A 16,452-nucleotide genomic window follows, 5' to 3' on the forward strand; every position below is an offset into this window, starting at 1 on the left:
TGTTTGAAACTTTTTGCCTTAGATCCTTATGTTCTTTTCTTTTGATGTACTTTCCCATTATGTGATAGATAAGTTGTGAAAATAAAATGTAGTAGGTAGGAATGTTTTACTGATTAGTAGGTAACCATCTGTGCCTCGGCCTTGGAGTTCTGGCTGTCACCTAATGGCTACTTCTGAAGAATGAATAATGGTTTACTTTAAAAAAACTGATTATAGTAACTTACAGAATTATCTTTAAGAGCACCTGGTTGACCATGAAGTAAAAATTAATTGAACATCTGTGTATGCTGTCTTAGTTCTAAAGTTAAAGATAAAAAAATCAAACGTTTGTGCAGAGGCTAGTGATGTGTCTAAGTAAATAAAAAGGACAGCTTTTTTTGGAGAAAAAAGGCATATAGCAAGAACGCACCAAGTGTCAGTGTCTGTGTCTTTCTTTATCGCCGACGCCACGCACCCTTCCCGAGCTCCGAACTCTCGGCTGGAGCTGGACTCCGGCAAGTGGCGCCCAACGTGAGGGCTCGATGAAGGTAGGTCTTTTCTTTCTCTTTACGGCGTGGATAGGACTTCACCCAGGGTGCTGCAGGCCCCCTGACAGAAGGTCAGGCTAGGAGGGGTGAATAGTCAGAACTTATATTGAGAAGTCGTGTACCCTCTGTGCTGTAAAAATGGGCCAGAGTGATTCTAGTGAAAGAAGTCTATATGCTGATATTATTAAACATACCTTACAGAGGAAGTACATTAAAGTTAGCAAGAAACAAGTATTAGAATTTTTACAATTTGTACAAAAAGTTAGCCCGTGGTTTATTGAGCAGGGCACTTTAGACTTACACACATGGGATCAGGTAGGGAATGATATGAAAAGGTGGTATCGGAATAATGGAAGAGTGGGCATGCCATCCTCTGCATATGCCATCTGGAATGTTTTACGGCAGGCACTAGATGTGGGACCTGAGCCTTATCCTGCTCCTTCAGCTCAGCAGAGAGAACATACTCCCCTTATTGATCCCGAGAAGGGAGGCTTAAGCTTTAGTTATGGCTCAGTGGAAAGTGTTCATCCTGAAAATAACGTAAAATTTTGTAACAATGATCATGAAAGTTTAACAGATGAAGAAGAAGATTTTTTAAAGCCAGAAATATTTAAATTAGTAGTTAGAGACTGTGAAAAGGGACAAATGGCTGAATTACATGATAAAAGGACTCCTGCTGTTAATGATAAGCCTTCAAGGTATTCTGCTAAGCCTTGTGAGTCCTTTCTAGCTAGACCAGATCCAGCAAAGATTGGCTTTAGAGGGGCAATGCAGCAAGCACATAAGGAAGGTGATTTTTTCTGTTTTCCTGTTGTCTATGAATGGGATGAACCTGAATGGGAACCGTTGCCTTATAAGCTTATTAAAGAGCTAAAGCATGCTGTCTCTGACTATGGGCCAAACTCCCCGTACACTATGACTATGGTGGAGGGACTAGCAGCAAAGTGGATGACTCCATATGATTGGTTTCAGGTTGCTAAGACTTGCCTCACAGGAGGAAGCTTCCTTTTGTGGAAAATGGAATATGAGGAACTAGCTAAGGCAGAAGTAAAGTCTCAGGGATCTGTGAGGCATGGCAAGTTTCTTACCTTAGACATGCTTCTAGGACAGGGCACTCATCTTGGCGTTTCAGAACAACTTACTCTGCCTAAGGAGACAGTACAGCTTATCTCCTCCCTGGCATTAGGAGCATGGAAACGCCTGCCATCTCCAGATCAAAAGTCTTCAGGTTTTGTAAATGTTAAACAGAAAGCTGAGGAGCCTTTTGAAGATTTTGTAGCTCGACTCACAGAAGCAGTGAGCCGGACAGTAATGAGCAGTACAGCTACAGATCTTATAGTTAGACAGCTAGCTTTTGAAAATGCTACTCCAACTTGCCAAACTTTACTTCAACCAATAAGAAGGACAGGAGACTTGTCTGACTATGTTAGAGCTTGTGCCGAGGTAACTCCAACTTACATGCAAGGGTTAACTATTGCTGCAGCTCTTCAGGGCCAAACTGCCACTCAGATTTTAAAGAACATAAGAGGTAATCAAAGAAATAAGAAAAGAACCAATTGCTATTCTTGTGGTGGAGTAGGGCATTTCAGTCACAGCTGTCCTGCCAGAAACTCATCCCAAAATTTCAAACAGGAAAAAACTTATATGGACATTGCTAAACCCAATTTAAATATTCCTAGCACTGTCTGTCCGCGGTGTGAGAAGGGGTTTCATTGGCAGAGGGCTTGTCAGTCTAAATTCCACAAGAATGGGACAGTTCTATTGCCTCGCAGTCGATCTAAATTGAGTCATCAGTCTGTACAGGGTCAGAAGCAGGGAAACGGGAAGCAGCCCCTGTCCTGGGCCCCCCAAGTAATGGGGTCATGTATGGATATTGTCTCTGAAAGGTACAAAACCCAGATGTTGAGTGCTGCATTAAGCAATGGGTTAAAGCAAAACAGACTTAAATGTCATAATTGTGGCAAATTGGGACATATGTGGAAAGACTGTAGAAAACGTAATACCCAAAAATTTGGTGAACAAGTTATGAGTTATCTAAAGGCTTGTGGTAACATAGGGAGTTTCAAACATCCTGCTCACCTTGCAGGGTTTCAAACCACTGTTATTCAGAAGCAAATGAATGCTAAAAGTTTTAATTGTGGGAAACCCAGCCACCTTCCAAAACAATGCCGAACAGCATCTCCTTTAGCTCAAAAATGTGGCACCAATACTGCTAAGGATCAATGCCTTAAGATAAGTCCTAAATGTCACAGAGGTATACATTGGACAAAAGTATGTAAATGTAAATCTAAAATTGATCATGATGGCCAATGCCTGTGGTCAGGAAACTCCTGGCGGGGCCAGTCTCGGGCCTTGAACAACCAGAGGTTTAAAAGACAGCAATATCTTACCCAAGCTGTGCCTATAGAAGAGTAACAGACTTAAAACCTGATATTAATTGTGAAAATGATAATTTAAAGTTTGCATTTTCCTTGGCAATTAATTATACTACCTACTGTTCATATTCCAACTGGATGCTTGTGGCAACAAGGGCGTTTAGAGTGGCTACATCTCCTCTCCATGTATGAAAAGGTTATTACTCCTTATTGTGCTTTAGTCTCCACTTTAATTATAAAGAGATGTTATAAGAATAAGAAGCCTTTTTTCAAAGATGTAAATAAAATAATTATTCTTTATAGCTCTAAACAGCTTACTTTTAAGTCATATTTACATTTTGTTAAGTCATACAGTTATATTTCAAAAGATTTGTTCCTTAACCCCTTTGTTTTTAACCTTTTTTTTTTGTTTCCTTAACCAACTTCTTTACTCTTTACAGATGGTCATCTGACAGAATGGCTTCTCTAATCATAGATTTTGAAAACGTCCTTACTGGCCAATGGAAAGGAGCTGATTTGCTCTTAACTTTTTGAGGAGAGAATGCTTTCATTGTTTTCACAGGGCTTGGACTTGCTGACTCGGATTCCCGATCGACTAACTAGACAATTTTGTCCATTTTACATTTCTACCCCTCTGTCATTTCGCAGCAGCAAGCATCCTCTACAGAAGTTCCTCCTCCTGCCCAGCAACTTCAGGGTTAAATTCTCTTCTCCCCAGCAGGTACACTCGCTCCCGACCCCCTCCTGCTGCTCTTTGTTAGGATACTCATCCCACAAGTGCCGTTTCTCCAGGACCTTTTACTTTTTTCCCCTCTGTCAAGCCTCACACACCCAACCGTTTTTAGCACAAAGCGGCAGGATAGGAGATAAACTAACTGGGCCCACAGAAAAATATCTAGCGTCTTGTCCTTTATAAATAATGTTTGTACAAAATTAACATCTCATAACTCTATTGAATTTTTATCTTGAATTTTTGAATCTTAAGAATATGACTCTTAAGCTATTGTTTAAGGCATTGCTTTAAAAGTGTAACATTTACACCAAATATAAACTGGTATAAAAGTAACATTTAATTCACTGTTAAAAATTTTTCCAGGTATGGGATGCATCCATGTACATTTATCTGCTAGTCTTTAATTTAGATATATAGTATTTAAAATACTATTTCCAACATTTCCTAAAACATTCATCATTGATTCATGGAATTAAAATCTGATCCTCTGTTATAACAACAAAATTTTAAAACCAAATATTATAACATCTCCTCTTAATTGTTTTTATTTAATTAATGATTAAATTTTTCTGGTTAGCTCCAGTGAACTCCAGACGTGACTTTGCTGAAGTGTCTCAGAATATAAGATTCTATATTAAAGTGACCTTTGTGTTCACACGGCTTAAGATTGATAGAAGTTATGTACTTATTTTATAGTTATTTAAGTGATCACTTAATGCCAATAATTGAATCTAATCTATATTATTTTATATAGAGATTCTATTTCAACTAGATATAAGTCTTAATATCCTTGATATGCATCCAAGAATTCAAAAGTTTGTTTTACTAGATATAAAGACTGAATAGGCTTTTGGATTATATTAAAGATACTGTTAGATGCAAAGGGGGCAAAATTTTGTCATATCAAAATACTACTAATTTTTTTTTACAGACGTCTAATTCAAATTTGTGTGTTTTCCTATGTTCCAGGACAAGTAGTGCTTAATAATAATAGAATGCAGGCCAAAAAGCCAAGAAAGGATAAATGTTTACAGTTTTGTAAATATGTCCAGGCTATTAACTGCATGTCTCTTTTGCTAATTTATATTGTTGGGATAACTAATATCAATGTCTTCAATAATGACCAATTTTTTTTTTCTCTCAGGGTTTCTATTCAGACTAAATTATCATTGTTGACTCTTCACTTATTAATTTTGAATGGGTACTGCTATCACCAAGCTTGGTTTATAAAGGCGCCTTAGTAAATCCTAAATTTGTCTGACATGATCTCTCATGCACTTTGCAACATTTTGGAGGCCTCAGTCAGAGGATAGTAGCCATCCTGTGTTTTAGAGCCTGGCTCGGTAGTCTGGGGTGGCCACCGTGATGATTAACACGGCCCCACTGCCAGTCCTGGCTTCCTGGCTTACAGGATCTACACTGACCTCTGCCAATAAACAGGTATCTCATCATCCAAATTTGCTTGTTTTGAGTACTCATCTGGGACTCAAGAGGGTTGGATATAACATGACTTCTTGAGTCAGGGTCCATACAAGACATCGTTATGGCCCGTTAGATTTTTAAAATTGAGTGAGTGTGGTGGCCACCTATGTCTGTCTTTCTGTACGTCTTTTGTCAAAATTGTTTGAAATTTTACTTATAGTCCTCTATAGTATGTAAAAAAATGTGTGTGTGTGTGTGTGTGTGTGTGTGTTTGCTGTTTGGCTTCAATGTTCCTTGATATTACATGAAATATAGATATACAGTAGATCTTAGTTTTATGCTGGTTTTTTTTTTTTTTTTGCAGCTAGAGTTTTTATAAAAAAATTTTTTTTTAGTTGTTATCATATTGTTTGTGTTTATCGGTTAGGAAATGCTATACTTTTATTTGATTTTTGAAGTTTTTGTTACAGAAATATTATTTGAAAAAGCAGATGTACATGACTGGGATATTCCCTTGTCATCTTGGTAAGATCTTAATCATAATCCATTTTGTATCTATACTTGTAAACCATCTGAACAACCATGGCAAACTCATGTTGCTACAAAAACAGTCATCTTCCGACGTTTGAGCTCCATGATTCGAGCCACTCGCAGAGAACTGCGCATCCTTCTACTCAATAATATAAAAAGGGGAGATGCCGGGGTCTGTGCAGTGGGTGTGGATGGCACGAAGGTGTGAAGAAAACAGCTCTCCTGTGTGGCAAGGCCCGGTGAAAATCTCTCTCACCACCTTAGAAGAGGGCCTCCTTAATGTGCCACAGTGGGAACACTTGGGAGAAGACTTAAGGAGAGCCAATAACCAATGGCCTCTTCCCCCAGGGATAGGATAGCCCAATTGCTGATCTTACCCAGCTGCCATAGTTTATTTTCAGTTTAAAAGCCTTCAGAATGTCCCACTTGGTTTTTGATCATGGTAACAAAAGCACCATGGAGTTTTATCTTTCTTGTTAACAATGTTGGTTAGGTAGGGATTCACTTAACTTGTGGAACAGATTGCTCTTTTTCAGAAAATTGGAATACAATCGAGTACCCGCTGGCTGTGGTGATGTGCGTGCCCACCTATTTCCCAGACCAACGGCGGTTAAAGAAGACCTGTCAGTCCTCCTATGACCAGAGCACGACTTCGGGGTTACCGCTGCCATTGTGACAGCAATAGCTACAGCTGCCGCTACTGACGCCATGGCCATTGTGGCCCTAGTGACTGCTGTATTGGCAACTATGACTAGGCAGCCCTCTGTGGTTCTTCAGACACAGGAGCAGTTTAACCAACATGTTTGGACTGACTTGCTAATTATGAACTGATGAGTGAACTTGATCTAAGAACAGGTGGACATGTTATCTGAGGAACTCTCAGTTTCCAATTTGCAGCTAATTTATGGAGAAGCTTTTTGGTTTATTTGTATGGGACTTGAAATGTTCTGTTTGATAATTTATACACTGATTGCTTGGGAAAGATTGTAACCATCTATGTCACCCGGGTTTACAATCTGTGGTCCGCTGGGGCACACATGGACTTGGGTTTCTGTCCCTTGGAGGGTTATTGTGCCTCGTGATCTTCCTGCATGTCTGGTTTATGTGCCTGAGACATTCGGCAAGATAATGCCATTATGCGACAGGACCTGATGGCCCTGGGAGCAGGGGCCTCCCCCCAGGTATGGTTAAGCATGCTAGACTGGTAGTCAAAGACGGGTAAGTATCCGATAAGGCTTTACCAACCTAAGACAGGCGCCGCGTTCACAGCTACGCGATTAGCCCATGACGGGTAAGGAGAGCCCTAACTCGGAACACCTAAGACAGGCACGGTCTCTTGCTTATTAAAACAAAAAGGGGGAGATGTTGGGAGCACTGCACGAGTGCCCTGCTCTAAAATAATGACTGGTTCAAGGCAAGGAGGCAGCAGGAAGACAGGAGGTCACAGGTGAGGCGGATCTGCCTCCTTTCCAGGGCCTGGCCAGTCAGGTAGCACCCAGTGGACCCACGGGAATGCAAGTGATGGGAGTGAGAGCTGAAATTGCTATGGCAATAAGTATAGTTATTGTTATTTTATAGGCTAGCCTGTTTTTGCAATTTTTTGGAGCATAGAAAATGTAGCTGTCTTAGCCGCTTTTATAATTTTTAGCTAGAGGAATTAAGGATGCTTCTATTAAAGAAAAGTGCTTTTGATTATTGTTTAATTGTTTATGGGGTTGTAGGGTTTGCAGTTGTAGGGGGATTTAATGTTTGAAACTTTTTGCCTTAGATCCTTATGTTCTTTTCTTTTGATGTACTTTCCCATTATGTGATAGATAAGTTGTGAAAATAAAATGTAGTAGGTAGGAATGTTTTACTGATTAGTAGGTAACCATCTGTGCCTCGGCCTTGGAGTTCTGGCTGTCACCTAATGGCTACTTCTGAAGAATGAATAATGGTTTACTTTAAAAAAACTGATTATAGTAACTTACAGAATTATCTTTAAGAGCACCTGGTTGACCATGAAGTAAAAATTAATTGAACATCTGTGTATGCTGTCTTAGTTCTAAAGTTAAAGATAAAAAAATCAAACGTTTGTGCAGAGGCTAGTGATGTGTCTAAGTAAATAAAAAGGACAGCTTTTTTTGGAGAAAAAAGGCATATAGCAAGAACGCACCAAGTGTCAGTGTCTGTGTCTTTCTTTATCGCCGACGCCACGCACCCTTCCCGAGCTCCGAACTCTCGGCTGGAGCTGGACTCCGGCAACTTAATGAAAAAGGCAGAGTGGTAGACACAGGCCCTGTTGTAAAAAAAATATGGCAGCTCCTTTGGTGCCATAGCAGAAGAAGGAGAACAGAACTAACTGGACAACTACCCCAGTCAAATGATGACAGCAAAAAACCTCAGTGAGGGAGCCAATGGACATTGGGAGGGTGACAGATTGGTGAAATCAGCAGCATTTCAGACTTATCCAAACAACTTGGACAGAACCCTTGGAATATGTACACACTGAGATGCTTGGTTGATATGAGGTGGCGGTTCATCATCCCTGAGTACTGGGAGGTGTGGAAAGTCATGAGTGGTTTCCTCTTTGTCTCTCTCCTTCCCCCAGAAACAACAAAATTAGCAAATTTGGAAGCAATGAATTCACCCAATTTTCCCTAAGCCTTAATCCTTCCCAACCTAATCAACCATATAATCATTATAAAAAATAAAATTCATAAAAAATTTAAAGAATAAAAACAAGCATTCCACTAGGAGTCCAGGGGGGAAAAATCTCATGCTTGCTCTCTCTCTCTCACACTCCCAAGCAAGCAAACTAAATGCTCTCTTGAGAACCACTTAACCAGAACCCTCCAAGCTCACATGGAATCAAAATGAACAAGCAATCTCAGGTTTGAGAAATGTCTCCCACATTTCTCACACTCTCACGCTTCCCCAAATTTTCTGCAGCAGCATCTCTAAAAGTGAAGCCCTTAAGTGTGCACTTTTTAAAGAGATTTATTTATTTTTATTGGAAAAGCAGATTTACAGAGAGGAGAGACTGAAAGATCTTTCATCCACTGGTTCACTCCCCAAGTGGCCACAACAGCTGGAACTGAGCCGATCCGAAGCCAGGAGCTAAGAACTTCTGGGTCTCCCATGTGCAGGATCCCAAGGACTTGAGACATCCTCCACTGCTTTCCCAAGCCACAAACAGAGAGCTGGGTGGGAAGTGGAGCAGCTGGGATACAGACCAGCATTCATATGGGATCCTGGCATATGCAAGGTAAGGACTTTAGCCTCTAGGCTACCATGCTGGGTTCTCAAGTGTGCATTTTAAACAACCACATTTGATGGACGTTAAGGTTGGATGTGGCTGCCATGAGTCTCTACCAGAGGGCCCTAACTCCCCACCTTACCCTCAGGCCATCAGTCACCTGCCCTCTCTGTCCACCAAGCTTACAGCATGAGGCTGGCCGGTCAGCTTTACCTCCTGATCGCCGCCTCCACAGCTCCCGTCCCTTCTACTAGAAAAATCTGGAAGAAGCAAAACCAAAGGAAACAAGCAAGCAAACAAAATGCTCTCTTGAGAACCACTTAACCAGAACCCTCCAAACTCACATGGAATCAAAATGAACAAGCAATCTCAGGGTTGAGAAATGTCTCCCACGTTTCTCATACACACCTCTGCCACTCCGACTTTGAGAAGGGCAACACATTTGAACTTGGCATTTGAAACATGAAGTGCCTTTGAGACTTACCTGAGCACACACAGGATTTTCTCCAGGTGTTTCACATCTGAACATTTCTCAATGTACTTGAAATCCAGATGCTCAATGGGAATTTTATATGTTTTTGTCGTTCCAAAGCCCCACAAGGGTGGACACTCTTTGGTAGTCATGGCTGAAACACAGCAGAGGAAGGTAGTTATGAACCAAACATGCGTACAGAATGCCCAGTTTGGATGGTAGCAACTTTCTAGGCCCTTCTCTAGGAGGCAGAAGAACCCTATTCCCTCTGATCAATTAACATGCAGTGTTAAATTACTATAGGTCACACCTGGATTAGCTCCATCAAAACTAAACAAAGCTGGACTTCAATGGCATGGCAGGTGTGGATGTTCAAGCGATTTAAAATATCTTTCAAAATTGGTTGGGAATGACGTTTTTCTGCTTTTGCTGCTTGCTAAACATCTTTGGGGCTCAGCACAAGTATAAACAACATCCTCTCTGATTCTTTCCATGACAGTTTTTTATTCACCATCTTCCATTCGTTTCCACTCACCCCCATCAATGAACAGCTGCTAGTACTGTATTCTTAAAACAACAACAAAACTTATTCATTTGAAAATCACATGGGGAAGGGGCACAAAGAGAGAAAGGGAGAGACAGAGATTTTCCATTTGCAGATTTACTTCCCAGATAGCCACAATAGCCAGGCCTGTGCCATTTAGAAACCAGGAGCTTCATCCAGGTCTCCCCTGGAAGTGGCAGGGGCCCAACGACTTAGGCCATTTATTGCTGCTTTTCCCAGGCCATCAGTAAGAAGCTGGATGAGGTGTGGAGTAGCCAGGACAAGAAACAGAACCCATATGAGTCATAGGATGCAGCTTTACCCCCTACACCACAACACCGACCTCCAGATCTGTGTTCTAACAGCACTCTGTACATCTCTTCCACAGCACTCAGCGTATAAAATATCTGTCTTCCTTCCAGATTGTGAGATCCTACTTTATCCATAACAGATGAATAAAGAGGCAAGACACCTTTGAAGGACATAGTGTTTGGAATTTTCACCATTAACCCAAGACATGAGAGAGACAGAGACTGAGGGAGAGAGCGAGCGAAGGGGCAGCACACACAGGGGATTGGGATATGTGGGAGTAGGCAGGTACTGGAGGAGGTGCACAGGGGATTGGTGGATAGGGCCATCAGGTATGGTGCCATGAGGTTACAGCAGATTGGTAAAGAACAGGGTTGCAAGCTTGCAGCAGATAGGCAGGTAAGAAAATTCAAACCTAACGGGCATGAACCTAGGGGAAGCAGATATTTAAAATGGTGCCAAGTCCATAACGGTGGGGGTCTAATCAATCATCAGGACTGATGTTCCAGTCACTCCTCAGACACAAAGATCTTCCAACCACTAGTTCACCTCCCATACAGCCACAACAGTAGGAGCCCTCAGAAGCCCAAACCATAGCCACAGGGAGTCTTGGAGCAGTCTAGGACTCTGGCTGGTCCTTACTCACACTGTGATTCTTATCTGCCTGATGTTGGGAGGGGGTGCTTTCCAAATCAGCTGGGGGAGGAATTAAGACTTTTCCACTTCCTAGTTCATTTTGGGGAGCAACTTGCCTTTCCTTGGAATAGAGAACCCTCAAGCCTGCTACAGGGCACACTCCCATGATTCCATCTTGGAGATGTCTCATTAATTTTGAATTGCATTAAAGTCACACGAACATATGTGGGCCTTTTATTTTGATCAGGTCAAAGCAAAAATCCAAGCAGTAGCAATCATTCTCTTTAGCTTCGGGGGCTATTTTCAATTTTCAGGGAAAAAGATCATACTGAAGAGAGGGTTATCAAGGGGTTTGGAACCTCCATGTAGGATGAAGACAATGGTCGGAGCGGGTGGGGCGAGGCAGAGGTAATCATGGTAGTCCCCATGCTTGTGGATCCTGCCTGGGCTGACAGCAGGGCCACTCCTGCAATGACCAAGCATGGGGTCAGACTGGACTTGCCCCCAGTTTTGACATAAACTTTGGGCCTAGGCTAGACAAGGCCAGCAGGGAGCAATTTCTGTCTCTCTCTCTGGTCTGTTCATTGTCTCTGCTTTGCTGCTTAGATGGGATCTCAGAATTCTCAAGTGACTCCAGGACCCCTCTTGGTTGTATTCTTAAAAATTCGGCCTTCTGTGACGCCCAGATCCTCTCAAAAAGTAACTGCTCAAGGTATCTCTGGCCAGCTTCTTGGACAATATTTGATCCAACCATTGGTTTGCACTTGGGAAATCTCTACTTCCACCGTTCCTTTCTTGTTATTCCTGAGACACATTCCCTTTCAGTGGGTTGAGATATATTGGTAAAGGCCATGATGGGCTTAGTCTCACCCCCTAATGTCCAAGGTTGTTTTCCCCTCTGAGGTAGATATTGACTCTACAGCCTGATGTCAACACTCCCAATTAACCATATTCTCCAGAACCAACCTGTGAACTGCTGGAGGATTTGAAACTGCTTTTCAGAAAGGCACCTACCAGATCAGTTTAGCAACCAAAATATTGGCTCCAGGAATTCCATATCACAGGGCTACAGTCAAAAATATCACTCACACCTGAGGACAGCATTGGCTGGCCCGAGAAGCTGCCTTAGTGTCTTGTGTAAGTGCTTAGTGGGGATGGTATTTGTAAGTCTGCTGTAGTTGGATCCGTACTCTCAATGGTCTTGTGTTGTTTCCTGATGAGGGGTCTTCAGACACCAGATGGCCCCAAACATGCAACCTTGTATGACGACCAACTTCTGCCACAGCAACTTGGATGACCCAGATCACTGCTCCGTGGATCCCTCATCTCTAAGGGCCCCTTTATTTCAATGATGCCCCATTTCAGCAGGAAGCTGCTAGAAGAGATCTTCATCCTTTACCCCCACAGAAGTAGGATGTGAGATTCCAAGGGGGGGTGGTTCCTGAGACCATTTAGACCTGCTGAAGTCTTGGCCACACCTTCAAGTGAGACCACCAATGGGGAACCTTTTATCTGTAGGTTCCCACCCAACAAGGAGAGGTCAAGGAAGGCTTAAAATCCCAAGACCCTTCCTCAAGCCTTCGGTGTCTCTCCCTCTCTCCTTCTGAGAGGCACCCCACCTCCTAACTCTCTCTTGGGAAATACTTTCCCCTTCCTCCTCTTTCCCCGCTCACCTGGTCCCTTCACAAATAAACTTCTCCGTCTGCAACAGGTTCCCAGCTTATTTCTACATTAAGCTGAGGAAAAAACCCACCAAGCTTTTCTGGTAATACAAAGGTTTTAAATAAAAAGGAGTAATATCAGCATTTCTGAAAAAGAAAACTTGAAAATCACTGTCAACAAAAATGTTGCTACTGCTTTACAGATGCGCAAGTTGATGAATGAACAGAATATATGGAGCTCAGTAGGGTAACTACTGAGCCCTCCTACTTCACTCCCATACCGGTGCTTTTCAGACTACAGATAGCACTCTAAGAAACTAGTTTACTGAATTACAATCAGCCATACTTTATGACAATTCCAAAGTTGACTACCTGGCATAGAACATTAAGTAAATCTTTTACTTCAAAACATTTATTTAGGGTCTATTAATTGGGAACTATGTGTATGTAAATGCGCATGACTGCAAAGTAAAATATAATTCTTATGGATCAATGTCAATATTTGGAGTATTTAAAGATTTTATTTGACAGGCAGATTCTGAGATAGAAGGAAAGAGATCTTCCCTTCACTGGTTCACCCTTGAAATGGCTGAAGAGGCTGGCACTAAGCTGATCCAAAGCCAGGATCCTGCAACTTCCTCTGGGTCTCCCACGTGGCTGCAGTGGCCAAAGGACCCATGCTATCCTGTGCCGCTTTCCCAGACCATTAGCAGAGAGCTGGATCAGAAGTGGAGCAGCTGGGACATGAACCACTGTGCATATCGGATGCTGGTGCTGCAAGTGGGGATTAGCTTGCTATACCACTGCACCAGTCCCACAGTGTCATATTTGTAAGAAACTATTGCATCAGGACCCACTGAGTGATTACTTTAAAAATAATAATAATGCATCTATTTTAGAAATATATTTAAGATGCACTTATTTATTTGAAAGTCATAGTTACACAGGGAGAGATTATTAACAGCCTGCCCTCCAACGTGTAGGGTTCCCATTACAAGGGTAACTTAAGGGGGTGGAAATCAAAGGAAAGTAAGAAAAACCTAGAAGATGACGCTGCCCAGAGTAGAATAGGTTGCATCAGGAGAACTGTTTAGGACAGGGAGGTCATTGATGAAAAGGACTTCAGCATCTCACAGAATTAAAATAGATTGCCTGAATGGAAGGGCTCTTGCAATCCTCGATGTTTCATAATTTAAATAAGATTCAGTAAAAAAAAAAAACATGAAAGAACTGTCTTTCATCTAACCAAAGGATTTCATTCTAGATAGTGTCTTAACCCTTCTGAGAGTCCTTTTTGAAAACCTCCATACTCCTTTTTTTTCCTTGTAGGATATTTATAAAGACTACCTAATGTTAATTTTCAAGTTCCAAGAAACACATACATGCACATGAATTACACACTTTTTGTTCTCCTTAAAACTGTTTCACACCTGGTTGCCAAAAGTTTCTGCTTCGGTCGGATTTCTTCTCTTCACCGGCCATTCCCCGTAAAGTAGCTTGTTAGCAACACCTGAAGAGCCAACCGCTATGGGCTTCAATGATGCGAAAACCCGAGGAAAGGCCCAAAGGCGCATCTTTGTGGTATCCACAGGACCGAGGTCCAAGCAAATGGCATCCTGCGGCCCTAGCAACGGTTTCTATGTACAGCGCCACCGGAGAGGCGAGGCGGCCGGGCTAGGGACAGGCTCGGATCCCTGCGGGCTCCAAAGCTAACACCCTCTAGTCTCTACGGAGGATACAGCTGGCAGACACCCACAATCTCGCGTGGGGTCGTCTCACCTGCACTACCCGCGGCGGCGGCCGGCCAGCCCGATCAGCAGGCTCCCTCCCACTCCGATCCGACGGGGGCTTCTCTGCCTGTAGCTTCATTTCTGTCCCCAGAGGGAAGCTACAGACTTGATTCCCGGGTGACAGCTACACTCGCGAACACTTACCTGACCCTCTGACTTGCGGCCCGCGGCTACGGGGAACCCAGGGCGAGCCTGACCTCCAGGGTCGCTGTCCCATCAGGCTCCTCCCAACCCTGCCGCCCGCCCGCTGATTGGCCGCACCGCCCCCCACGTCCCTCGAGCTTGCTTGCCCTTCTCCGGACAAAGGAACACCTGGGCTGAACCAAGTTGAAAATGTGAGCGTTTCCCTTCCTCTAATTTGTTTGAGGGTGAGTTAAAGCTTCTGTTAACTGTTGTTATTCTGAACTGCGGTGCTGCCTGCTAGATAAATTAAAATTTGAGAGCCTGCATTGCAACCTCAATTTACTTATCCCTCTCCCCTTTAAACAACAGTGAATAGAAGATAAATTCCTTTCTTCTTTCATTTCCTGCAACCCTCATTTTCTATGGGGAAAGAGGTTGTATGATTTCAGGTGGTAACAACTACTTACATCTAATGGTCCCAGACCAACTACAGTTCACCTGGCCATGATAAAATCCCCAAAGAGCATGACATCACCAACCCAAGGAAGATGACTCAGGAGCCCCACTGAGCAACCACAAATCTGAATAACAACCGCTCATCCCCAATTTCACTGTTTAAGAACCTTTACCCCTAACTTACAGGAGCCTGGGAACTAAGTAATAGCTTCCTACTTCTTTGCTTTGTCATGAGCACCTTTTTCCCCCACCACTCCCATATCTGTGATTTGCTTTCTGTACGTTGCGTGAGTAGACTCAGGTCTGGGGGGGGGGGGGGGGTCCTACGCAGCATCTCCACTAGTACAGAGGTTTGTCTGCAGTAACTATGGATGATCTGTCTTCTCTGGTCCCACTCAACCCTTTACAGTTCTATCTCACACAGCCTGAGTAACTGAACCTTAAGTGATGTCACTCCCCTGTTTACTGTCTGAATGGCTTTGCAGTACAAGGCTCCAGGGGAGCTGGCCTGTGCTCCCCTCGGCAGTGTCCTCCCACTCTCCTGTGGATAAAATTCCGAGGCTTCATTGTGAATTGCAACTAAGACAAGCTTACCTTCCAGCCCAGAGCTTTCACACTGACTGTGTCCTCCATTTTCAACAATTATTCCTTTGTCTTCTTATGGCTGACTCCTCATCCTTCCCTCTCTGTTCAAAGAACAACTCTTGTTTGAGAGGCAGAGAGACAGAAAAATAAAGAGCTCTTATCCACTGGTTTATTCCCTAAATGCCTGCCACAGATGGGACTGGGAGGGGTTGTAGCCCAGAACTTGGGGGAAAAAAGTGCAGGTCTCCCAGGGGAGTGACAGAAACCCAATTTGGTGAGCTATCACTGCTGCTTGGTAGGATGTACGTTAGCACCAGCTAGTCAGGAGGCCGAGAAAGGACACAGGCATTGCACTGAGAGACACGGGTGTCTCAGTGACTAAGCCACACACATGCTCCCTTCACCGCTCATTTTCTACAATTTACCCTGGGCGAGATGGACGTGTGTGTGTGCACATCTGTGTGCAGAGGCAACTTGTTAGAGACACCTTCTCAGCCAACTATTTAGAGGGTTTTTGTTTTTTTTTTCTTAATGCTATTTACTTCAGTGAGAGTATTCTCCTATCCAATGATTTACTCTTGAAATGCTTGTAACAGCTAGGGCCGGGCCAAACCAAAGCCAGAAAACGGCAACAGCTCAGATCACTCAAGTGAGTGGTGGCAGGGTTTTGGCTACTTGGACCACCTGCAGCCTCCCAGGAGGCACGTCAGTAGCAAGCTAGAATTCGGAGCTCAGCCAGCACTTAACGCAGGTGCTCCCATCTGGCCTAGACTTAACTTCTAAGCCAAATGTGCATCCCAATTCTTTACATTTCTATTATCTATTTCACCTGCTGCTTTCGAATTTTCAGAAGTTCAATCTCTTAAGTTTCAGAGTCTCAAAGCACTGATGCCCAATTCAAATACATGGCCAAGAACTTCTAGATGCCATTTTGCTTTTCTGTTTATTGGTGCATGGCTCCAAGGGTGCCCCTGCAGCACCTATCACAAACCGGACACAAAGTAGCTCTCATTGAATGCTTTGTCCCTGTCTCACTAAGTTGGTCTAACA

General features: G+C 43.1%; 1 protein-coding gene across 2 annotated transcripts in view; it reads right to left on the minus strand.

The window, feature by feature from the left end:
• Positions 1-14,395, minus strand: part of SPAG1 (sperm associated antigen 1) — an 88,915-nt gene extending 74,520 nt beyond the window's left edge. The window contains exons 1-2 of one of the 2 annotated variants that reach the window (XM_058668584.1): positions 14,383-14,395; positions 9,311-9,452 (exon numbers count right to left, since the gene is read on the minus strand). In XM_058668584.1, coding sequence (XP_058524567.1) covers positions 9,311-9,450 — 140 coding nt within the window. In that variant the 5' untranslated portion in view covers positions 9,451-9,452; positions 14,383-14,395. Of the gene's footprint in view, positions 1-9,310; positions 9,453-13,830; positions 13,868-14,382 lie in introns of those variants that run through there. The other variant, XM_058668582.1, reaches the window with a different exon arrangement.
• Positions 14,396-16,452: the final 2,057 nt, after the last annotated feature.

The sequence above is a fragment of the Ochotona princeps genome, chromosome 9 (genome assembly GCF_030435755.1).
Source record: "Ochotona princeps isolate mOchPri1 chromosome 9, mOchPri1.hap1, whole genome shotgun sequence".
NCBI classification, from domain to species: Eukaryota; Metazoa; Chordata; class Mammalia; order Lagomorpha; family Ochotonidae; genus Ochotona; species Ochotona princeps.